At 37.8% G+C, this 25,093-nt stretch overlaps 1 protein-coding gene across 1 annotated transcript in view; it reads right to left on the bottom strand.

The window, feature by feature from the left end:
• The window catches only part of RPGRIP1 (RPGR interacting protein 1), a 234,936-nt gene that overhangs the window by 67,458 nt on the left and 142,385 nt on the right, over nt 1–25,093 (bottom strand). Inside the window, exons 14-15 of the mRNA XM_053699932.1 lie at nt 22,520–22,966; nt 1,696–1,826 (exon numbers count right to left, since the gene is read on the bottom strand). Coding sequence (XP_053555907.1) covers nt 1,696–1,826; nt 22,520–22,966 — 578 coding nt within the window. The remainder of the gene's footprint in view (nt 1–1,695; nt 1,827–22,519; nt 22,967–25,093) is intronic.

Below are 25,093 nucleotides of genomic sequence, written 5' to 3'. Positions count from 1 at the left end.
GATCCCTTTTTGGAGCCTAACGCACTGAAAACGCAGCCATTCTGTGAACTCTAAATACCAGCGGTATTTAAAAGGTGCAGGGAAAAAAAAGCATGCGTTAGCTACGCGGGTGGTTACCGACAAAACTCTAAATCTAGCCGTGAGTGTTTTCCATTCTGAAGTATATTCAAATGCTGTGTATCTATATATTTTAACCTATTCAGGGCATCTATTTGTATATGTATGAGAACAATTAATATAGGGAGACGTCCCTTACTTTAAATCTGTTTCTGTCTTTTTTTTAGCGAATAAATTGCATTTTAAAATTTTAATATGTCTCCATATCATCCTTTAAGCTTTTCTAGCGCTCCTTAACTACATTCTTTTGTTGTTATTTTATTGTAATTTGGTTAATCCTAGGGAAGATTACCTGTGAGGGAGCATAAGGATAAAAACTTGGCGCTAATCTTAATCTAACTCTTATATCTGCATTTAACATGATTTTCCTCACATAAATTTGATGAACGGTGAACACATGCCCAGTAGTAATGTTTTTACCTAGTCTTTTCGTTTATTCAGAGCAGTGGTAAACAAACATGTCTGTGAGACCTCTAACTTTTTATTAAAATGAACATAATATTACATTGTGAATTTGTGAACAATAACTAAAAATTAGAAATTAGAAAACAAAAATGGAAATGTCATACATACTGTCAAAATATAAAAAAACATATTTTAACTTTTTCATTTATGATCAAATTTAAATTTGCAGGCATTACAGATTTGATTATAAGCAGATTAAAGAAAGCACAAGATTAATTTGAAATATACTGCAATGCATTACAAATTCAATGATATATAAGTCCCATTAATACTGAATAGAATGTAGTAAAAAAACATGCAGCCTATTTCTATTTAAAGGGGACATTTCCCAGCACCAGTGAAAGCCCCCTTTTCTGTTTTATTTCATCTCTACTAAAATAGAGCACCATCAGATAACTGGTGCAACCCTGCCTGCACACCATTTGTTCCATCTCCTGCAGGGCCTGATATTCAAAACCTCACCACTTATATATAAATCTTGTTGGTATGGCGAGGCCCTTAAACAGTTTTTAGAAACACAAATTTTATATTGAGAAATGTTCTATGTTGCTATGTAGTGTTTTTTATGTGAAACAGAGACTCTTACATTACAAGACAAGGTTTAAAAAAAATCTAAAAGATTTTGTGTGATTTCCCTCTTTGCCGGTGAGGTTTTGAATATCAGACCCCAGTGTGTACTGTGTTAATGAAAGTAGTCACTTGATCTTCAGGGGAATTTAAGATTAAAGAAGTGTAAACACAGAAACAATGTACAGAGCATGGGTCTAAAATAGAAAATGTGACCCAAGGTATGTGTAACAGAGTTTCGAAGGTCTAATATCTGGTAAATTTGGAAAAAATGCAGGGTTCTTGAATCTTGATAGGATACATTTTTCAAGGATTCATAGTCCAGCTAAAAGAGAATAAAACTTCTAGGCTTAAATGTCTCATTATTGAATATTATTGTGTTTTTTAAAATAAATGAACAGTGTTGTATTATATTTACTAATTACACACAGCTAGATATATAAGATGAGCAGACAAAAATATTCCAGTGTTTGAATTAGAAATGAAAAACCCTGTGAACAATACAACTGATAGTTTCCTGTCACCAACATGATGATGGTACATTACTTTTGCATGGCGTGGTCTATGAGTTGATAAGTAGCTGCGTGCCTTGGTTCTCTGCATCTGCTTTGACTGAGAAAAGGGTCCATGCAAGCGTAGCCAGTAATCAATTTCCCCTATGTCTTGTCCATGAGTATCTAAAGAAAATGTTCCATTATTTGTAGGTTAATACTAGTATCCTTAGCACCCTAACTAATGTTACAGCCATACAACATAGGTATATTCAATGGCAAATAAAAATTAAACACTGACATTATTAGATGTTACTCAAAATGTGAAAAAAGCAGATAACTTCCTTGTATGTTTCATGAAACTTAAAAATAATTTGGTGTGCAGAGCGGAGTTTAGAATTTAAGAGTGATGAAAACTGTACAATCAAAGTGGAACCCAGAGTCATCTCTCTTGTCCCGCTTCTTTAGTAGGTGGTATCATAAGCTTTCCCATGCATGTACAATCAGATAACTCAACTAAATATCAGTCATCAAGGATGCAAACAGACAACCTGCTTTGCAAGAAGTCACTAAGCTCTGGACCTTGGTGCAGTTGTATGTTCCAGCCATCTATATTCTTAGAGTACAATGTTCTCCCCAGGACCTTTTTAGTGGGTGCACCACCCGGCTAATTTTACTGACCACCCGGCTAAACTTTTAGCCAATATTAAGCTAAAGTGATCTTATATTAAAAATGGTTAATTTGTATTGCACACATGATCATGTATACATTTATGTTAAATTATGCAAATAATTTGTGCTGTGGATAGCAGAAAAGGATATAATATTAGAAAATATTACACTGCCCCAATGATTAGGCAGCAGACTTAGCCATCAAATATTGAATCCCACATAGTTGTCTCTCCATCCTTCTGTCTTTTCCTTAGTGGAACTCTTGGCCCCCAGATGGAATTTGAAAGTTCCAATCAATAGCTTCAGAGCCAGGTATCCCCCTGGTGACCTGTTGATAGCCCTGGCCTTCATTTGGGACTTTCTCATTGCCTTCTTGTTTCTCACCCATTGTCAGGATATCAGGGGTTCTGCTCAAGATCAATCAACATCATCAACACACTATACTAGTTGTGCCATTCAGGCCTCAAAGGACTCGAAGTTCACAGATCTGATCATACTTTCCTCTGGTTCCTTTTTCTGTTTCCCTTTACATTTGGATCTCTTATTTAAAGGTTGATTCCTTTAATGTGACTATCCAGCTTTAGCAGCTTTGTTGCTAAATCCCTTTTCTTTCATGTAATTAGCAAGAGTCCATGAGCTAGTGACGTATGGGATATACATTCCTACCAGGAGGGGCAAAGTTTCCCAAACCTCAAAATGCCTATAAATACACCCCTCACCACACCCACAAATCAGTTTTACAAACTTTGCCTCCTGTGGAGGTGGTGAAGTAAGTTTGTGCTAGATTCTACGTTGATATGCGCTCCGCAGCAGGTTGGAGCCCGGTTTTCCTCTCAGCGTGCAGTGAATGTCAGAGGGATGTGAAGAGAGTATTGCCTATTTGAATTCAATGATCGCCTTCTACGGGGTCTATTTCATAGGTTCTCTGTTATCGGTCGTAGAGATTCATCTCTTACCTCCCTTTTCAGATCGACGATATACTCTTATATATACCATTACCTCTACTGATTCTCGTTTCAGTACTGGTTTGGCTTTCTACTACATGTAGATGAGTGTCCTGGGGTAAGTAAGTCTTATTTTTGTGACACTCTAAGCTATGGTTGGGCACTTTTATATAAAGTTCTAAATATTTGTGTTTAAACATTTATTTGCCTTGATTCAGGATGTTCAATATTCCTTATTTCAGACAGTCAGTTTCATTATTTGGGATAATGCATTTGAATAATCATTTTTTTCTTACCTTAAAATTTGACTTTTTTTCCCTGTGGGCTGTTAGGCTCGCGGGGGCTGAAAATGCTTAATTTTATTGCGTCATTCTTGGCGCGGACTTTTTTGGCGCAAAAAAATGTTCTTTGTTATTTCCGGCGTCATACTTGTCACCGGAAGTTGCGTCATTTTTGACGTTTTTTTTGCGCCAAAGGTGTCGGCGTTAAAAAATATGGGCGTCATTATTGTCTCCACATTATTTAAGTCTCATTGTTTATTGCTTCTGGTTGCTAGAAGCATGTTCACTGGCATTTTTTCCCATTCCTGAAACTGTCATTTAAGGAATTTGATCAATTTTGCTTTGTATGTTGTTTTTTCTATTACATATTGCAAGATGTCCCAGATTGACCCTGAATCAGAAGATACTTCTGGAAAATCGCTGCCTGATGCTGGATCTACCAAAGTTAAGTGTATTTGCTGTAAACTTGTGGTATCTGTTCCTCCAGCTGTTGTTTGTAATGAATGTCATGACAAACTTGTTAATGCAGATAATATTTCCTTTAGTAATGTTACATTACCTGTTGTTGTTCCATCAACATCTAATACTCAGAGTGTTCCTGTTAACATAAGAGATTTTGTTTCTAAATCCATTAAGAAGGCTATGTCTGTTATTCCTCCTTCTAGTAAACGTAAAAGGTCTTTTAAAACTTCTCATTTTTCAGATGAATTTTTAAATGAACATCATCATTCTGATTCTGATAATGATTCCTCTGGTTCAGAAGATTCTGTTTCAGAGGTTGATGCTGATAAATCTTCATATTTGTTCAAAATGGAATTTATTCGTTCTTTACTTAAAGAAGTCTTAATTGCATTAGAAATAGAGGATTCTGGTCCTCTTGATACTAAATCTAAACGTTTAAATAAGGTTTTTAAATCTCCTGTAGTTATTCCAGAAGTTTTTCCTGTCCCTGATGCTATTTCTGAAGTAATCTCCAGGGAATGGAATAATTTGGGTAATTCATTTACTCCTTCTAAACGTTTTTAAGCAATTATATCCTGTGCCATCTGACAGATTAGAGTTTTGGGACAAAATCCCTAAGGTTGATGGGGCTATCTCTACTCTTGCTAAGCGTACTACTATTCCTACGGCAGATAGTACTTCCTTTAAGGATCCTTTAGATAGGAAAATTGAATCCTTTCTAAGAAAAGCTTACTTATGTTCAGGTAATCTTCTTAGACCTGCTATATCTTTAGCGGATGTTGCTGCAGCTTCAACTTTTTGGTTAGAAGCTTTAGCGCAACAAGTAACAGATCATAATTCTCATAGCATTGTTAATCTTCTTCAACATGCTAATAATTTTATTTGTGATGCCATCTTTGATATCATTAGGGTTGATGTCAGGTATATGTCTCTAGCTATTTTAGCTAGAAGAGCTTTATGGCTTAAAACTTGGAATGCTGATATGTCTTCTAAGTCAACTTTGCTTTCCCTTTCTTTCCAGGGTAATAAATTATTTGGTTCACAGTTGGATTCTATTATTTCAACTGTTACTGGAGGGAAAGGAACTTTTTTACCACAGGATAAAAAATCTAAAAGTAAATTTAGGTCTAATAATCGTTTTCATTCCTTTCGTCACAATAAGGAACAAAAGCCTGATCCTTCCCCTACAGGAGTGGTATCAGTTTGGAAACCATCTCCAGTCTGGAATAAATCCAAGCCTTTTAGGAAGCCAAAGCCAGCTCCCAAGTCCACATGAAGGTGCGGCCCTCATTCCAGCCCAGCTGGTAGGGGGCAGATTACGATTTTTCAAAGAAATTTGGATCAATTCAATTCACAATCTTTGGATTCAGAACATTGTTTCAGAAGGGTACAGAATAGGCTTCAAGATAAGGCCTCCTGCAAGAAGATTTTTTCTTTCCCGTGTCCCAGTAAATCCAGTGAAGGCTCAAGCATTTCTGAAATGTGTTTCAGATCTAGAGTTGGCTGGAGTAATTATGCCAGTTCCAGTTCTGGAACAGGGGCTGGGGTTTTACTCAAATCTCTTCATTGTACCAAAGAAGGAGAATTCCTTAAGACCAGTTCTGGATTTAAAAATATTGAATCATTATGTAAGGATACCAACATTCAAAATGGTAACTATAAGGACTATTCTGCCTTTTGTTCAGCAAGGGCATTTTATGTCCACAATAGATTTACAGGATGCATATCTGCATATTCCGATTCATCCAGATCACTATCAGTTTCTGAGATTCTCTTTCCTAGACAAGCATTACCAGTTTGTGGCTCTGCCGTTTGGCCTAGCAACAGCTCCAAGGATTTTTACAAAGGTTCTCGGTGCCCTTCTGTCTGTAATCAGAGAACAGGGTATTGTGGTATTTCCTTATTTGGACGATATCTTGGTACTTGCTCAGTCTTCACATTTAGCAGAATCTCATACGAATCGACTTGTATTGTTTCTTCAAGATCATGGTTGGAGGATCAATTTATCGAAAAGTTCATTGATTCCTCAGACAAGGGTAACCTTTTTAGGTTTCCAGATAGATTCAGTGTCCATGACTCTGTCTCTGACAGACAAGAGACGTCTAAAATTGGTTTCAGCTTGTCGAAACCTTCAGTCTCAATCATTCCCTTCGGTAGCCTTATGCATGGAAATTCTAGGTCTTATGACTGCTGCATCGGACGCGATCCCCTTTGCTCGTTTTCACATGCGACCTCTTCAGCTTTGTATGCTGAACCAGTGGTGCAGGGATTATACAAAGATATCGCAATTGATATCTTTAAAACCGATTGTACGACACTCTCTGACGTGGTGGACAGATCACCATTGTTTAGTTCAGGGGGCTTCTTTTGTTCTTCCAACCTGGACTGTGATTTCAACAGATGCAAGTCTGACAGGTTGGGGAGCTGTTTGGGGGTCTCTGACAGCACAAGGGGTTTGGGAATCTCAGGAGGTGAGATTACCAATCAATATTTTGGAACTCTGTGCAATTTTCAGAGCTCTTCAGTCGTGGCCTCTTCTAAAGAGAGAGTCGTTCATTTGTTTTCAGACCGACAATGTCACAACTGTGGCATATATCAATCATCAAGGAGGGACTCACAGTCCTCTGGCTATGAAAGAAGTATCTCAAATACTGGTATGGGCAGAATCCAGCTCCTGTCTAATTTCTGCGGTTCATATCCCAGGTATAGACAATTGGGAAGCGGATTATCTCAGTCGCCAAACGTTACATCCGGGAGAATGGTCTCTTCACCCAGAGGTATTTCTTCAGATTGTTCAAATGTGGGGACTTCCAGAAATAGATCTGATGGCTTCTCATCTAAACAAGAAGCTTCCCAGGTATCTGTCCAGATCCAGGGATCCTCAGGTGGAAGCAGTGGATGCATTGTCACTTCCTTGGAAGTATCATCCTGCCTATATCTTTCCGCCTCTAGTTCTTCTTCCAAGAGTAATTTCCAAGATTCTGAAGGAATGCTCGTTTGTTCTGCTGGTGGCTCCAGCATGGCCTCACAGATTTTGGTATGCGGATCTTGTCCGGATGGCCTTTTGCCAACCGTGGACTCTTCCGTTAAGACCAGACCTTCTGTCGCAAGGTCCTTTTTTCCATCAGGATCTCAAATCCTTAAATTTGAAGGTATGGAGATTGAACGCTTGATTCTCAGTCAGAGAGGTTTCTCTGACTCTGTGATTAATACTATGTTTCAGGCTCGTAAATCTGTATCTAGGAAGATACATTATCGAGTCTGGCAGATTTACATTTCTTGGTGTCTTTCTCATCATTTTTCCTGGCATTCTTTTAGAATTCCGAGAATTTTACAGTTTCTTCAGGATGGTTTGGATAAAGGTTTGTCTGCAAGTTCCTTGAAAGGACAAATCTCTGCTCTTTCTGTTCTTTTTCGCAGAAAGATTGCTAATCTTCCTGATATTCATTGTTTTGTACAAGCTTTGGTTCGTATAAAACCTGTTATTAAGTCAATTTCTCCTCCTTGGAGTTTGAATTTGGTTCTGGGGGCTCTTCAAGCTCCTCCATTTGAACCTATGCATTCACTAGACATTAAATTACTTTCTTGGAAAGTTTTGTTTCTTTTGGCCATCTCTTCGGCTAGAAGAGTTTCTGAATTATCTGCTCTTTCTTGTGAGTCTCCTTTTCTGATTTTTCATCAGGATAAGGCGGTGTTGCGAACTTCTTTTAAATTTTTACCTAAGGTTGTGAATTCTAACAACATTAGTAGAGAAATTGTGGTTCCTTCATTGTGTCCTAATCCTAAGAATTCAAAGGAGAGATCATTGCATTCTTTGGATGTAGTTAGAGCTTTGAAATATTATGTTGAAGCTACTAAGAATTCCCAAAAGACTTCCAGTCTATTTTTTTATCTTTTCCGGTTCTAGGAAAGGTCAGAAGGCCTCTGCCATTTCTTTGGCGTCTTGGTTGAAATCTTTAATTCATCATGCTTATGTCGAGTCGGGTAAAACTCCACCTCAAAGGATTACAGCTCATTCTACTAGGTCAGTTTCTACTTCCTGGGCGTTTAGGAATGAAGCTTCGGTTGATCAGATTTGCAAAGCAGCAACTTGGTCTTCTTTGCATACTTTTACTAAATTCTACCATTTTTATGTGTTTTCTTCTTCTGAAGCAGTTTTTGGTAGAAAAGTTCTTCAGGCAGCTGTTTCAGTTTGATTCTTCTGCTTATAATTTCAGTTTTTTTCATTATAAGATTTAAACTTTATTTTGGGTGTGGATTATTTTCAGTGGAATTGGCTGTCTTTATTTTATCCCTCCCTCTCTAGTGACTCTTGCGTGGAAGATCCACATCTTGGGTATTCATTATCCCATACATCACTAGCTCATGGACTCTTGCTAATTACATGAAAGAAAACATAATTTATGTAAGAACTTACCTGATAAATTAATTTCTTTCATATTAGCAAGAGTCCATGAGGCCCACCCTTTTTGTGGTGGTTATGATTTTTTTGTATAAAGCACAATTATTCCAATTCCTTATTTTTTATGCTTTCGCACTTTTGTCTTATCACCCCACTTCTTGGCTATGCGTTAAACTGATTTGTGGGTGTGGTAAGGGGTGTATTTATAGGCATTTTGAGGTTTGGGAAACTTTGCCCCTCCTGGTAGGAATATATATCCCATACGTCACTAGCTCATGGACTCTTGCTAATATGAAAGAAATGAATTTATCAGGTAAGTTCTTACATAAATTATGTTTTTCTAGAAAACATGGGTTTCTTCTCATTGGTTGTTAACTCCATGAAAACTGCATCTGGATCTCTTGTCTAAGAGGTGATTCCATTAACTCAACTTATTACTAAATCCCTGATTATAAAATGTAAAAGTTTATCCTCAAGCAAAATTCTTAAACAAGAGATCCAGTTGCAGTTTTCATGGAGTTAACAACCAATGAGAAGAAACTCATGTTTTCTAGAAAAAGGGATTTAGCAACAAAGCTGCTAAAGCTGGATAGTCACATTAAAGGAATCAACCTTTAAATAAGAGATCCAAATATAAAGGGAAACAGAAAAAGGAACCAGAGGAAATTGTGATCAGATCTGTGAACTTTGAGTCCTTTGAGGGCAGAATGGCACAACTAGTATAGTGTGTTGATGATGTTGATTGATCTTGAGCAGAACTCCTGATATCCTGACAATGGGTGAGAAACAAGAAGGCAATGAGAAAGTCCCAAATGAAGGCCAGTGCTATCAAAAGGTCACCAGGGGGATACCTGGCTCTGAAGCTATTGATTGGAACTTTCAAATTCCATCTGGGGGCCAAGAGTTCCACTAAGGAAAAGACAGAAGGATGAAGAGACAACTATGTGGGATTCAATATTTGATGGCTAAGTCTGCTGCCTAATCATTCACTCCAATATTCTCCACAGAAAATGTTGCCAGCCGAGTGGCATTATGAAGTAGAGGGGTGGGGCAGTGTAATATTTTCTAATATTATATCCTTTTCTGCTATCCACAGCACAAATTATTTGCATAATTTAACATAAATGTATACATGATCATGTGTGCAATACAAATTAACCATTTTTAATATAAGATCATTTTAGCTTAATATTGGCTAAAAGTTTAGCCGGGTGGTCAGTAAAATCAGCCGGCTGGTGCAATATATTGCTCTATCTGAATCTATCTGTGGAAAAAAAATATTAATACTGAATCAATTAGTTGCCATGTTTTCTTTTTGCATTGGTTTCATATATTCTACTTCTGTGTAATGTGCAGAAACTCCTGTCATAAAAAAAAACAAAAACAACTAACTTTTTCTGATAGCTTTATATGTTTACTTAATCTAAACATAGACAAACCAATTGCTCTGGATTTAGCACATACATGACTGGAGGATGAACTAATTCAAATGCTAATACTTCTGTTTCATTGTAATGAGAATTTAAAGCCAAAAAACTCCCAGGTTGAGTTGAATGATTTTGCACAAACTCTAATATACTGGAAAGGGGGCTTGTGTCAAATTAAGTCCTAAATTACAAGTGGAGCGCAAAACTATTAGCACTGTTGAGCGCTAACACTACTCAAGTTAAAAAATTAATTATCCAAATCTTGTGTTCGTATTACGTTGACGGTAAAATGTTAGGCAGAAAACATAAGACTTATGTGCTCTAACATCTGGAGGAGGGATAGCGCGGTCATGCTAACATTGACTATGTATATATATGAGTGAAAGCTTTTATGTAGCCCTAACACTTTATTTCAGGTGTCATGCTAACTTTTTTAGCGCTATTATGTATTGCTTTTGAGTGCAACACATAACTTTCAACTTGTAATGAGTGATGTTTAGCACGGTCACAATATCGATTGAAAGTATAGGGCACCCTAAGGTGAGTCGTCTAAGCTAAACATTCTCTGGTAATTCTTCATTAGCATGGACTTGTAATACCAATTTGCGCTCTAATCCTAGCTCGATTCAGCGATATTGATAGAGCTGGCCCTAAATAATAAATACATTTTAAATTCAAATTTACATCTAAGTGCTAGATTACAAGTGAAGCGCTATTTTAACATGTGCCTGTAAAGGGGGGAATTTGCCTGTTCATGAGCATGTTAAATAACCGGCCATTACAAGGGGCTGGTTATTGCTACTGCGAGCCCGCTGTAGCACTTTGCGCTAGAATTCATTAACCAGAGGTATAATGATATAAATGTCCCCCAAAATAAAGTGTACTGTTTATTTTTTTTAAATAACTGCACAAAGCAGTTATAATGGGGTTAGACTGAGGGGATATACACATATAAACACATAAATATATATGTATAGATTCATACACATATATATTTTATATTTGCTGCCCAATGCTGCTCTAGGTTCTCTGCCGTGTCTGACGGCATCAGAAAGAGGCTCCCATTGGAGCCTGTGGAAGAGCGCTCTCATGAGCGCAATGCTTCCAGGCAATGAGAACGGAAGGTCACGTTTGCAATGCGCTCAACATGTTATACTAGCACACATTTAAGTGCACTTACTGAGTGGAGTGCAAATATTGAGTTTTGCGAAAGCGCAATTTTGCGTTTCACTCATAGGGGCCTAGTTATCAAGCCGTCTACTTTACCTGCCTTTGCCGGCCCAATACGCCCGCCTAATCTCGCCTATCATCGCCGCCGCGTACCTGAAAATTTTTGTCTGAGTCATCAAAAAATCTGTCAAAAAGCCGCGCACCAAGTACGGGGCGATGAGCAGTGGACTGTGAGAGTTATCACTCATCTGATCTTGCTGCTCTTCGGCTTTTTGACAGCTTTATTGACAAGCTGTCACTAAGCACCCACACTAACTACACTGTTCTACCCCCTATACCGGCTCCCCCGGAGCCCCCCGCAACTAAAAATAAAGTTATTAACCCCTAAACCGCCGCTCCTAAACCCCGCCACAACTCTTATAAATGTATTAACCCCTAAACCGCCGCTCCCGGACACCGCCGCCACCTACATTATACCTAGTAACCCCTATCCTGCCCCCCCCATACCGCCGCCCTCTATAATAAAGTTATTAACCCCTATCCTGCGGATCCCGGACCCTGCCGCAACTAAATAAATAGTTTAATCCCTAAACCGCTGCTCCCGGACCCCGCCGCAACCTATAATAAACTTATTAACCCCTAATCTGCCCCCCCTACACCGTCGCCACCTATAATAAATTTATTAACCCCTATCCTGCCCCCCCTACACCGCCGCCACTGTAATAAAATTATTAACCACTAAACCTAAGTCTAACACTAACCCTAACTACCCCCTAACTTAAATATTATTTAAATACATCTAAATATTATAACTATTATTAACTAAATTAATCCTATTTAAAACTAAATACTTACTTTTAAAATAAACCCTAATATAGCTACAATATAAATAATAAATATATTGTAGCTATTTTAGGATTTATTTTTATCTTACAGGCAACTTTCAATTTATTTTAACTAGGTACAATAGCTATTCAATAGTTAATAACTATTTAATAGCTACCTAGTTAAAATAAAGAGAAATTAACCTGTAAAATAAAAACTAACCTAAGTTACAATTACACCTAACACTACACTATACTTTAATAAATTATTCCTATTTAAAACTAAATACTTACCTGTAAAATAAACCCTAAGATAGCTACAATGTAATTAATAATTACGTTGTAGCTATTTTAGGATTTATATTTATTTTACAGGTAACTTTGTATTTATTTTAGCTAGTTAGAATAGTTATTAAATAGTTATTAACTATTTAATAACTACCTAGCTAAAATAAATACAAAGTTGCCTGTAAAATAAATCCTAACCTAAGTTACAATTAAACCTAACACTACACTATCATTAAATTAATTAAATAAATTACCTACAAATAACTACAATTAAATTAAATTAAATAAACTAACTAAAGTACAAAAAATAAAAAAAGCTATTACAAAAAATATAAAAAATAAGTTACAAACATTTAAAAAATATTACAACAATTTTAAGCTACTTACACCTAATCTAAGCCCCCTAATAAAATAACAAAGCCCCCCAAAATAAAAAAATTCCCTACCCTATTCTATATTAAAAAGTTACCAGCTCTATTACCTTACCAGCCCTTAAAAGGGCCTTTTGCGGAGCATGCCCCAAAGAAAACAGCTCTTTTGCCTGTAAAATAAAAATACAACCCCCCCAACATTAAAACCCACCACCCACATACCCCTAATCTAACCCAAACCCCCCTTAAATAAACCTAACACTACCCCCGTGAAGATCATCCTACCTTGAGCCGTCTTCAGCCAGTCGACCACCGATGGAACCGAAGAGGAGATCCGGAGCGGCAGAAGTCATCATCCAAGGGGCGCTGAAGAAGTCTTCCATCCGATTGAAGTCAACATCCAGGCGGCGCTGAATAGGTCTTCCATCCGATAGAAGTCTTCATCCATGCGGCGTCTTCAATCTTCATCCATCCGGAGCGGAGCGGAGCCATCTTCAGACGAGCCGACGCGGAGCCATCCTCTTCTTCCCGATGACTAACGACGAATGAAGGTTCCTTTAAGGGACGTCATCCAAGATGGCGTCCCTTCAATTCCAATTGGCTGATAGGATTCTATCAGCCAATCGGAATTAAGGTAGGAAAATATGATTGGCTGATGCTATCAGCCAATCAGATTGAAGTTCAATCCGATTGGCTGATCCAATCAGCCAATCAGATTGAGCTCGCATTCTATTGGCTGTTTCGATCAGCCAATAGAATGCGAGCTCAATCTGATTATCTGATTGGATCAGCCAATCGGATTGAACTTCAATCTGATTGGCTGATTCAATCAGCCAATCAGATTTTTCTACCTTAATTCCGATTGGCTGATAGAATCCTATCAGCCAATTGGAATTGAAGGGACGCCATCTTGGATGACGTCCCTTAAAGGAACCTTCATTCGTCGTTAGTCATCGGGAAGAAGAGGATGGCTCCGCGTCGGCTCGTCTGAAGATGGCTCCGCTCCGCTCCGGATGGATGAAGATTGAAGACGCCGCATGGATGAAGACTTCCATCAGATGGAAGACCTATTCAGCGCCGCCTGGATGTTGACTTCAATCGGATGGAAGACTTCTTCAGCGCCCCTTGGATGATGACTTCTGCTGCTCCGGATCTCCTCTTCGGTTCCATCGGTGGTCGGCTGGCTGAAGACGGCTCAAGGTAGGTTGATCTTCAGGGGGGTAGTGTTAGGTTTATTTAAGGGGGGTTTGGGTTAGATTAGGGGTATGTGGGTGGTGGGTTTTAATGTTGGGGGGGGTTGTATTTTTATTTTACAGGCAAAAGAGCTGTTTTCTTTGGGGCATGCCCCGCAAAATAACTTTTTTTTTTTTTTAAGAATAGGGTAGGGACATTTTTTATTTTGGGGGGCTTTGTTATTTTATTAGGGGGCTTAGATTAGGTGTAAGTAGCTTACAATTGTTGTAATATTATTTAAATGTTTGTAACTTATTTCTTTCATGTAATTAGCAAGAGTCCATGAGCTAGTGACGTATGGGATATACATTCCTACCAGGAGGGGCAAAGTTTCCCAAACCTCAAAATGCCTATAAATACACCCCTCACCACACCCACAATTCAGTTTTACAAACTTTGCCTCCTATGGAGGTGGTGAAGTAAGTTTGTGCTAGATTCTACGTTGATATGCGCTCCGCAGCAAGTTGGAGCCCGGTTTTCCTCTCAGCGTGCAGTGAATGTCAGAGGGATGTGAGGAGAGTATTGCCTATTTGAATGCAGTGATCTCCTTCTACGGGGTCTATTTCATAGGTTCTCTGTTATCGGTCGTAGAGATTCATCTCTTACCTCCCTTTTCAGATAGACGATATACTCTTATTTATATACCATTACCTCTGCTGATTTTCGTTTCAGTACTGGTTTGGCTTTCTACAAACGTGTAGATGAGTGTCCTGGGGTAAGTAAATCTTATTTTCTGTGACACTCTAAGCTATGGTTGGGCACTTTATTTATAAAGTTCTAAATATATGTATTCAAACATTTATTTGCCTTGACTCAGAATGTTCAACATTCCTTATTTTCAGACAGTCAGTTTTATATTTGGGATAATGCCTTTTAAACAATCATTTTTTCTTACCTTAAAAATTTGACTTTTTTTCCCTGTGGGCTGTTAGGCTCACGGGGGCTGAAAATGCTTCATTTTATTGCGTCATTCTTGGCGCAGACTTTTTTGGCGCAAAAAATCTTTTCTGTTTCCGGCGTCATACGTGTCGCCGGAAGTTGCGTCATTTTTTGACGTCCTTTTGCGCCAAAAATGTCGGCGTTCCGGTTGTGGCGTCATTTTTGGCGCCAAAAAGCATTTAGGCGCCAAACAATGTGGGCGTATTATTTGGCGCCAAAAAATATGGGCGTCGCCTTTGTCTCCACATTATTTCAGTCTGATTTTTTCTTTGCTTCTGGTTACTAGAAGCTTGTTTATTGGCATTTTTTCCCATTCCTGAAACTGTCATTTAAGGAATTTGATCAATTTTGCTTTATATGTTGTTTTTTCTCTTACATATTGCAAGATGTCTCACGTTGCATCTGAGTCAGAAGATACTTCAGGAAAATCGCTGTCTAGTGCTGGAACTACCAAAGCTAAGTGTATCTGCTGTAAACTTTTGGTAGCTATTCCTCCGGCTGTTGTTTGTATTAATTGTCATGACAAACTTGTTAAAGCAGATAATATTTCCTTTAGTAATGTACCATTGCCTGTTGCAGTTCCCTCAACATCTAAGGTGCAGAATGTTCCTGATAACATAAGAGATTTTGTTTCTGAATCCATCAAGAAGGCTATGTCTGTTATTTCTCCTTCTAGTAAACATAAAAAATCTTTTAAAACTTCTCTCTCTACAGATGAATTTTTAAATGAACATCATCATTCTGATTCTGATGACTCTTCTGGTTCAGAGGATTCTGTCTCAGAGATTGATGCTGATAAATCTTCATATTTATTTAAAATGGAATTGATTCGTTCTTTACTTAAAGAAGTACTAATTGATTTAGAAATAGAGGATTCTGGTCCTCTTGATACTAATTCTAAACGTTTAGATAAGGTGTTTAAATCTCCTGTGGTTATTCCAGAAGTTTTTCCTGTTCCTAATGCTATTTCTGAAGTAATTTCCAGAGAATGGGATAAATTGGGTAATTCATTTACTCCTTCTAAACGTTTTAAGCAATTATATCCTGTGCCGTCTGACAGATTAGAATTTTGGGACAAAATCCCTAAAGTTGATGGGGCAATTTCTACCCTTGCTAAACGTACTACTATTCCTACGTCAGATGGTACTTCGTTTAAAGATCCTTTAGATAGGAAAATTGAATCCTTTCTAAGAAAAGCTTATCTGTGTTCAGGTAATCTTCTTAGACCTGCTATATCTTTGGCTGATGTTGCTGCAGCTTCAACTTTTTGGTTGGAAACTTTAGCGCAACAAGTAACAGATCATGATTCTCATAATATTATTATTCTTCTTCAGCATGCTAATAATTTTATCTGTGATGCCATTTTTGATATTATCAGAGTTGATGTCAGGTTTATGTCTCTAGCTATTTTAGCTAGAAGAGCTTTATGGCTTAAAACTTGGAATGCTGATATGGCTTCTAAATCAACTCTACTTTCCATTTCTTTCCAGGGTAACACATTATTTGGTTCTCAGTTGGATTCCATTATCTCAACTGTTACTGGTGGGAAAGGAACTTTTTTACCACAGGATAAAAAATCTAAGGGTAAAAACAGGGCTAATAATCGTTTTCGTTCCTTTCGTTTCAACAAAGAACAAAAGCCTGATCCTTCATCCTCAGGAGCAGTTTCAGTTTGGAAACCATCTCCAGTCTGGAATAAATCCAAGCCTTCTAGAAAGGCAAAGCCTGCTTCTAAGTCCACATGAAGGTGCGGCCCTCATTCCAGCTCAGCTGGTAGGGGGCAGGTTACGTTTTTTCAAAGAAATTTGGATCAATTCTGTTCACAATCTTTGGATTCAGAACATTGTTTCAGAAGGGTACAGAATTGGTTTCAAGATGAGACCTCCTGCAAAGAGATTTTTTCTTTCCCGTGTCCCAGTAAATCCAGTGAAAGCTCAAGCATTTCTGAATTGTGTTTCAGATCTAGAGTTGGCTGGAGTAATTATGCCAGTTCCAGTTCTGGAACAGGGGATGGGGTTTTATTCAAATCTCTTCATTGTACCAAAGAAGGAGAATTCCTTCAGACCAGTTCTGGATCTAAAAATATTGAATCGTTATGTAAGGATACCAACGTTCAAAATGGTAACTGTAAGGACTATCTTGCCTTTTGTTCAGCAAGGGCATTATATGTCCACAATAGATTTACAGGATGCTTATCTGCATATTCCGATTCATCCAGATCATTATCAGTTCCTGAGATTCTCTTTTCTGGACAAGCATTACCAGTTTGTGGCTCTGCCGTTTGGCCTAGCTACAGCTCCAAGAATTTTTACAAAAGTTCTCGGTGCCCTTCTGTCTGTAATCAGAGAACAGGGTATTGTGGTATTTCCTTATTTGGACGATATCTTGGTACTTGCTCAGTCTTTACATTTAGCAGAATCTCATACGAATCGACTTGTGTTGTTTCTTCAAGATCATGGTTGGAGGATTTGGAGGATCAATTTACCAAAAAGTTCATTGATTCCTCAGACAAGGGTAACTTTTCTGGGTTTCCAGATAGATTCAGTGTCCATGACTCTGTCTTTAACAGACAAGAGACGTCTAAAATTGATTTCAGCTTGTCGAAACCTTCAGTCACAATCATTCCCTTCGGTAGCCTTATGCATGGAAATTCTAGGTCTTATGACTGCTGCATCGGACGCAATCCCCTTTGCTCGTTTTCACATGCGACCTCTTCAGCTCTGTATGCTGAATCAATGGTGCAGGGATTACACAAAGATATCTCAATTAATATCTTTAAAACCGATTGTACGACACTCTCTAACGTGGTGGACAGATCACCAACGTTTAATTCAGGGGGCTTCTTTTGTGCTTCCGACCTGGACTGTAATTTCAACAGATGCAAGTCTCACAGGTTGGGGAGCTGTGTGGGGATCTCTGACGGCACAAGGAGTTTGGGAATCTCAGGAGGTGAGATTACCGATCAATATTTTGGAACTCCGTGCAATTTTCAGAGCTCTTCAGTCTTGGCCTCTTCTGAAGAGAGAATCATTCATTTGTTTTCAGACAGACAATGTCACAACTGTGGCATACATCAATCATCAAGGAGGGACTCACAGTCCTCTGGCTATGAAAGAAGTATCTCGAATTCTGGTTTGGGCGGAATCCAGCTCCTGTCTAATCTCTGCGGTTCATATCCCAGGTATAGACAATTGGAAAGCGGATTATCTCAGTCGCCAAACGTTACATCCGGGCGAATGGTCTCTTCACCCAGAGGTATTTCTTCAGATTGTTCAAATGTGGGGACTTCCAGAAATAGATCTGATGGCCTCTCATCTAAACAAGAAACTTCCCAGGTATCTGTCCAGATCCAGGGATCCTCAAGCGGAAGCAGTGGATGCATTGTCACTTCCTTGGAAGTATCATCCTGCCTATATCTTTCCGCCTCTAGTTCTTCTTCCAAGAGTAATCTCCAAGATTCTGAAGGAATGCTCGTTTGTTCTGCTGGTAGCTCCGGCATGGCCTCACAGGTTTTGGTATGCGGATCTTGTCCGGATGGCCTCTTGCCATCCGTGGACTCTTCCGCTACGACCAGACCTTCTGTCGCAAGGTCCTTTTTTCCATCAGGATCTCAAATCCTTAAATTTAAAGGTATGGAGATTGAACGCTTGATTCTTAGTCAAAGAGGTTTCTCTGACTCTATGTTACAGGCTCATAAATCTGTATCCAGAGAGATATATTATAGAGTCTGGAAGACTTATATTTCTTGGTGTCTTTCTCATCATTTTTCTTGGCATTCTTTTAGAATTCCAAGAATTTTACAGTTTCTTCAGGATGGTTTAGATAAAGGTTTGTGTTGTTGAAAGGACAAATCTCTGCTCTTTCTGTTCTTTTTCACAGAAAGATTGCTAATCTTCCTGATATTCATTGTTTTGTACAAGCTTTGGTTCGTATAAAACCTGTCATTAAGTCAATTTCTCCTCCTTGGAGTTTGAATTTGGTTCTAGGGGCTCTTCAAGCTCCTCCGTTTGAACCTATGCATTCATTGGACATTAACTTACTTTCTTGGAAAGTTTTGTTCCTTTTGGCAATCTCTTCTGCCAGAAGAGTTTCTGAATTATCTGCTCTTTCTTGTGAGTCTCCTTTTCTGATTTTTCATCAGGATAAGGCAGTGTTGCGAACTTCTTTCGAATTTTTACCTAAAGTTGTGAATTCCAACAACATTAGTAGAGAAATTGTGGTTCCTTCATTATGTCCTAATCCTAAGAATTCTAAGGAGAAATCGTTACATTCTTTGGATGTTGTTAGAGCTTTGAAATATTATGTTGAAGCTACTAAGTCTTTCCGAAAGACTTCTAGTTTATTTGTTATCTTTTCCGGTTCTAGAAAAGGCCAGAAAGCTTCTGCCATTTCTTTGGCATCTTGGTTGAAATCTTTAATTCATCTTGCCTATGTTGAGTCCGGTAAAACTCCGCCTCCAAGGATTACAGCTCATTCTACTAGGTCAGTTTCTACTTCCTGGGCGTTTAGGAATGAAGCTTCGATTGATCAGATTTGCAAAGCAGCAACTTGGTCCTCTTTGCATACTTTAACTAAATTCTACCATTTTGTTGTATTTTCTTCTTCTGAAGCAGTTTTTGGTAGAAAAGTACTTCAGGCAGCGGTTTCAGTTTGAATCTTCTGCTTATGTTTTTCATTAAACTTTATTTTGGGTGTGGATTATTTTCAGCAGGAATTGGCTGTCTTTATTTTATCCCTCCCTCTCTAGTGACTCTTGCGTGGAAAGATCCACATCTTGGGTAATCATTATCCCATACGTCACTAGCTCATGGACTCTTGCTAATTACATGAAAGAAAACATAATTTATGTAAGAACTTACCTGATAAATTCATTTCTTTCATATTAGCAAGAGTCCATGAGGCCCACCCTTTTTTGTGGTGGTTATGATTTTTATATAAAGCACAATTATTCCAATTCCTTATTTTATATGCTTTCGCACTTTTTTATCACCCCACTTCTTGGCTATTCGTTAAACTGAATTGTGGGTGTGGTGAGGGGTGTATTTATAGGCATTTTGAGGTTTGGGAAACTTTGCCCCTCCTGGTAGGAATGTATATCCCATACGTCACTAGCTCATGGACTCTTGCTAATATGAAAGAAATGAATTTATCAGGTAAGTTCTTACATAAATTATGTTTTTTTTATTTTTTGTAACTTAGCTTTTTTTTATTTTTTGTACTTTAATTAGTTTATTTAATTTAATTTTAGTTATTTGTAGGTAATTTATTTAATTAATTTAATGATAGTGTAGTGTTAGGTTTAATTGTAACTTAGGTTAGGATTTATTTTACAGGTAATTTTGTATTTCTTTTGGCTAGGTAGTTATTAATTAGTTAATAACTATTTAATAACTATTCTAACTAGCTAAAATAAATACAAAGTTACCTGTAAAATAAATATAAATCCTAAAATAGCTACAATGTAATTATTAATTACATTGTAGCTATCTTAGGGTTTATTTTACAGGTAAGTATTTAGTTTTAAATAGGAATAATTTATTTAATGATAGTGTAGTGTTAGGTGTAATTGTAACTTAGGTTAGTTTTTATTTTACAGGTAAATTTCTCTTTATTTTAACTAGGCAGCTATTAAATAGTTAATAACTATTTAAAAGCTATTGTACCTAGTTAAAATAAATTGAAATTTGCCTGTAAAATATAAATAAATCCTAAGATAGCTACAATATAATTATTATTTATATTGTAGCTATATTAGGGTTTATTTTAAAGGTAAGTATTTAGTTTTAAATAGGATTAATTTAGTTAATAAGAGAAATATTATTTAGATGTATTTAATTAATATTTAAGTTAGGGGGGTATTAGGGTTAGGGTTAGACTTAGGTTTAGGGGTTAATAATTTTATTACAGTTTCGGCGGTGTAGGGGGGGCAGGATAGGGGTTAATAAATTTATTATAGGTGGCGACGGTGTAGGGGGGGGCAGGATAGGGGTTAATAAATTTATTATAGGTGGCGACGGTGTAGGGGGGGCAGGATAGGGGTTAACAGGTATAATGTAGGTGGCGGCGGGGTTCGGGAGCCGCAGTTTCGGGGTTAATACATATATTATAGTTGCGGCGGGGACCGGGAGCGGCGGTTTAGGGGTTAACATATTTATTATAGGTTGCGGTGGGCTCCGGGAGCGGTGGTTTAGGGGGTAAACACTTTATTTAGTTGCGGTGGTGTAGGGGGGACAGAATAGGGGTGTTTAGACTCAGGGTACATGTTAGGGTGTTAGGTGTAGACAGCTCCCATAGGAATCAATGGGATGTCTGGCAGCAGCGAACATGAACTTTCACTATGGTCAGACTCCCATTGATTCCTATGGGATCCGCCGCCTCCAGGGCGGCAGTTTGAAAACCAGGTACGCTGGGCCGGAAAAGTGCCAAGCGTACCTGCTAGTTTTTTGATAACTAGCAAAAGTAGTCAGATTGTTCCGAACTTGTGTGCAGAACATCTGTAGTGACGTAAGCATCGATCTGTGTCGGACTGAGTCCGGCGGATCGAAGCTTACGTCACAAAATTCTACTTTTGCCGGTGTCTAGGGCTTGATAACTATGGCGAATCAGCCTTGCCACAAATACGCTGCGGAATTCCAGCGTATTTGAGGTTGACGGCTTGATAACTTGGGGCCATAATCTAGCCCTAAATTAGTTTCTGTCTAGGTAATTGAAGTTTCATATATAAAACAGTAACAAATACTATTACCAAAAGGAAGGCATCTTTATACCATTGCCTTTCAGGTTCCATTTTCTCACAGTAAGAAAGCCATAATCTGTATAGCCAGAGTATTTAATCCAGCTGTGTAGACCAACAGACATAAAGACACTCATTAAGCCATTCACAAAAAAAATCTTGTACTGCAAATAGTATGTGACCAGGCTCAGCTGTTATAATAGAGAAAATTAAACTGAAAAAATATCCTATTATTTACAACAAAATATCACTATTGCAATATGTGCTATCAAATATTTAAACTAGGGAACGCTAAAGAAAAAGTAAATACTTCTCAAAGGACCTATTCTGTTATCAGTAATCAATAAAAAGTATGGTTATAGATACATTTAGTGAATGGGACACAGAATGGAAAAAATCTATCACCACATTTGTGTATATTTATTTTTAAATAATACAAATCTATTCAATATTGAAGGCTTATCCGTATGCAAATATAAATTAGATAGAAGTTACACCAAATGGGAAAAATCGTCACAACACACATTACCTTTATACAGTTAATTTAAACACAGAGTCCCTCATTCTATTGCTGTGCTATTGCATTCAGCTTTAAGTCAAGGTAGGGGTAAAATGTTGATTATGTTAGACCTATATTGAGACTGCTTTGAATTACTATGCCATCTTCTTTATGGAGTAATCATATGCTGGCAAGTTATGTATACTTCTAACCATGCTGTTTTAAAGCACTGGTGAGGTGTCATGAAAGGTGATTAGTGTGTTAATATCTCTCTCTTTCATTCCCTCCTCTCCCCCCTCTCTCTCTCTCTCTCTCTCTCTCTCTCTCTCTCTCTCTCCTCTCTCTAATTAATATATATATCCACACACACACATATATATATATATATATATATATATATATATATATATATATGTGTGTGTGTGTGTGTGTGTACAGGGGTGAAAAAATATCACTATAGTTTATTAGTAAGGGATTAAAAGTTAACTAGCCCAGATGGAAAAAGTTACTAGTCCAATAAATGTTAAGATAGAATTTTTTTTACCTGTCCACTGTAATGTCTTACTTGCCCGGGACTAGTGTGTGTATATATATATATATATATATATATATATATATATATATACTGTATTACCTGTAAGAATAAATGTTCCATGCACTTTGTTTGTAGTTTGCAGTGCTGCTTCGAGTTTCAGACGTCCCCTTGCCAGTTCTTGATGTTTGCCTCCTACAGCCTGATATAGCTCTACTGTTAGGCAACCAACTCTCAGGTAGCGTAAAAAATCTGGATCTGGGGTTACCGCATACTGCGAGGTGAAGTTGTACTGAGGTCGTTCTCCAGTTACCACAGGAGTAGCATGCATTTCAAAGTCATACAAAGAGTAGATACAGAAAGTAGTTGGCTGTGGATCCTCTGTAACTCTCAAACCATAGGGAGTAAAGCATAAACCTCCAATGTTAATTTCAAACAGAGTTTCTCCCCGGTGAAGTGTTGGTGTGGGTGAAATTTCCATATCCAAAGGGTCTTCTTCCGCCATACCTTTGGGTAGATAGGTACCATATGCAATGTCCTTGAGCTGAGCTAAAAGAACACCAAGTATTTTGACATATAAAGATATTTTATTGAACAAAACTTTAAACAGCTTAATATATTGGATATTTTGTCTAGAATACCTTGAGAGCTTACAATTAATATATAGTGGCCTAGATTAAAAGTGGAGTGTAAAAATGGTAATGCTGTGGAGCCATAACATTGTTAGAGCACAATGCATAGCACTTCCATATTGCAAGTAGAAAGTAAAGTTTTAGTGCCTAGGGCGCTCTAAATCTGGAGTTCAGATAGAGCTGGTGCGCTCAATCCCTAACAGACTGCACAAAATACAGTTTTTTTCAACGTGATTTGTCCAGTTCGAAAGAAGCGTCTCATTAATTTCAATGTTTAAAATGGCACCTTTTTACAAAAAAACATTTTACTGTTTCAAAACGCACTTTTGTGACTGGAAAAAGCTGAGACCATTTTTTTTATTTTTTTTGGCCAAATAATATCCCATACTGTTAATTTTGTTTTTAAACCAAAAAAAAAAAAATGTTTTTACAATGGAAATAGCTGAAAATGTTAGCTCATGGATAAATAAATGGATAAAAGATAGGGAGCAATGAGTACTAGTAAATGGATCATACTCAGATTGGATAAAGGTAATCAGTGGAGTCCCCCATGGATCAGTACTGGGCCCTGTTTTTTTTAATATTTTTATAAATGACTTGGAGCAAGGATTAAATAGCGACATCTCTATTTTTGCAGATGATACTAAGTTAAGTAAGGTAATTAGGTCAGAGCAGGATGAACTTTCATTACAAAGGGATCTGCAAAAATTAGAAGCATGGGCAGGTAGATGGAAAATGAGATTTAATGCGGGAAAATGCAAGGTTCTACATTTTGGAAGTAAAAATAAGCAGGCAACGTATTATTTAAATGGGACAAGATTTAGCAAAACAGAGGAGGAAAGGGATTTGGGAGTAGTAATAGATAACAAGCTAAAGATGGCTGCACAATGCAGGGCAGCGGCTTCAAAGGCTAATAAGATACTAGCATGTATTAAAAGAGGCATTGACTCAAGGGAGGAAAGCATCATTCTGTCACTATATAAAGCCCTGATAAGACCTCACCTTGAGTATGGAGTGCAGCTCTATTGTAAAACTAGAAAAAATTCAGAGAAGGGCCACAAAGCTAATAAGGGGATTGGAGAATTTAAGCTATGAGGAGAGGCTAGCCAAACTGGGTCTGTTTTCTTTAGAAAAAAGGTGCTTGAGAGGTGAAATGATTACTTTATATAAATATATTCAAGGCCCATATACAGAGATGGCAGAAGCTCTGTTTTTTAAAGAATTTTTTTGTGACAAGAAGTCACAATTTAAGGTAGGAGGAAAGGAGATTTAATCTCCTGCAACGGAAATATTTTTTCACTGTAAGAGCAATAAAATTGTGGAACTCATTACCAAAGGAGGTAGTGAATGCCAATACCCTAGATACATTTAAAGGGACAGTCAAGTAAAAAAAAAAACTTTCATGATTTAAATAGGGCATGTAAAATTAAACAACTTTCCAATTTAGTTTTATTACCAATTTTGCTTTGTTCTCTTGGAATTCTTAGTTGAAAGCTAAACCTAGGAGGTTCGTATGCTAACTAGACTATTTGTATTTATTTAACAGACAGAACCATTATCTTTTATTTGTACATTATATATTAAAGGGACAATCTACTCCAAAATTGTTATTATTTAAAAAGATAGATAATGGGGGGAACTTCCGGGCAGCGGCCATGATCGGTCGCAAGACTGCCTTCTGCTTCAAGTCCTAATATAAACCTGCTTACAATCCATCCTTAAATTGCCCATCGAGTAAGCCTTGATGTCTAACTTTGCACAGCAGACAAAGCCCTTCTAAAAGATATCGCTATCTTTGGACTTGAAGTCAGTTTCAGCCTTCCGGAGCTTTGTATAGGTTGCGGCCTACTATTTCACCCCCCGGCAGGGCATAACCAGGCCTCTGTCGTTACGGAGCAGTGAACAACCGCAAAACACTGCAAGAACTTGACAGCTGCATACTGTGTCAAAGATTCGACATGACCGCAGCAATCATGGTGGAACTCACGGAGCTCCTGGACCTGCACACAGCGGCCCTCATGGCATCTATAACGGAATCCTTTGA

The sequence above is a fragment of the Bombina bombina genome, chromosome 2 (genome assembly GCF_027579735.1).
Source record: "Bombina bombina isolate aBomBom1 chromosome 2, aBomBom1.pri, whole genome shotgun sequence".
NCBI lineage: Eukaryota > Metazoa > Chordata > Amphibia > Anura > Bombinatoridae > Bombina > Bombina bombina.
Note: the sequence above shows the minus strand (reverse complement) of the source record. Positions and strands in the feature narration are given on the sequence as shown.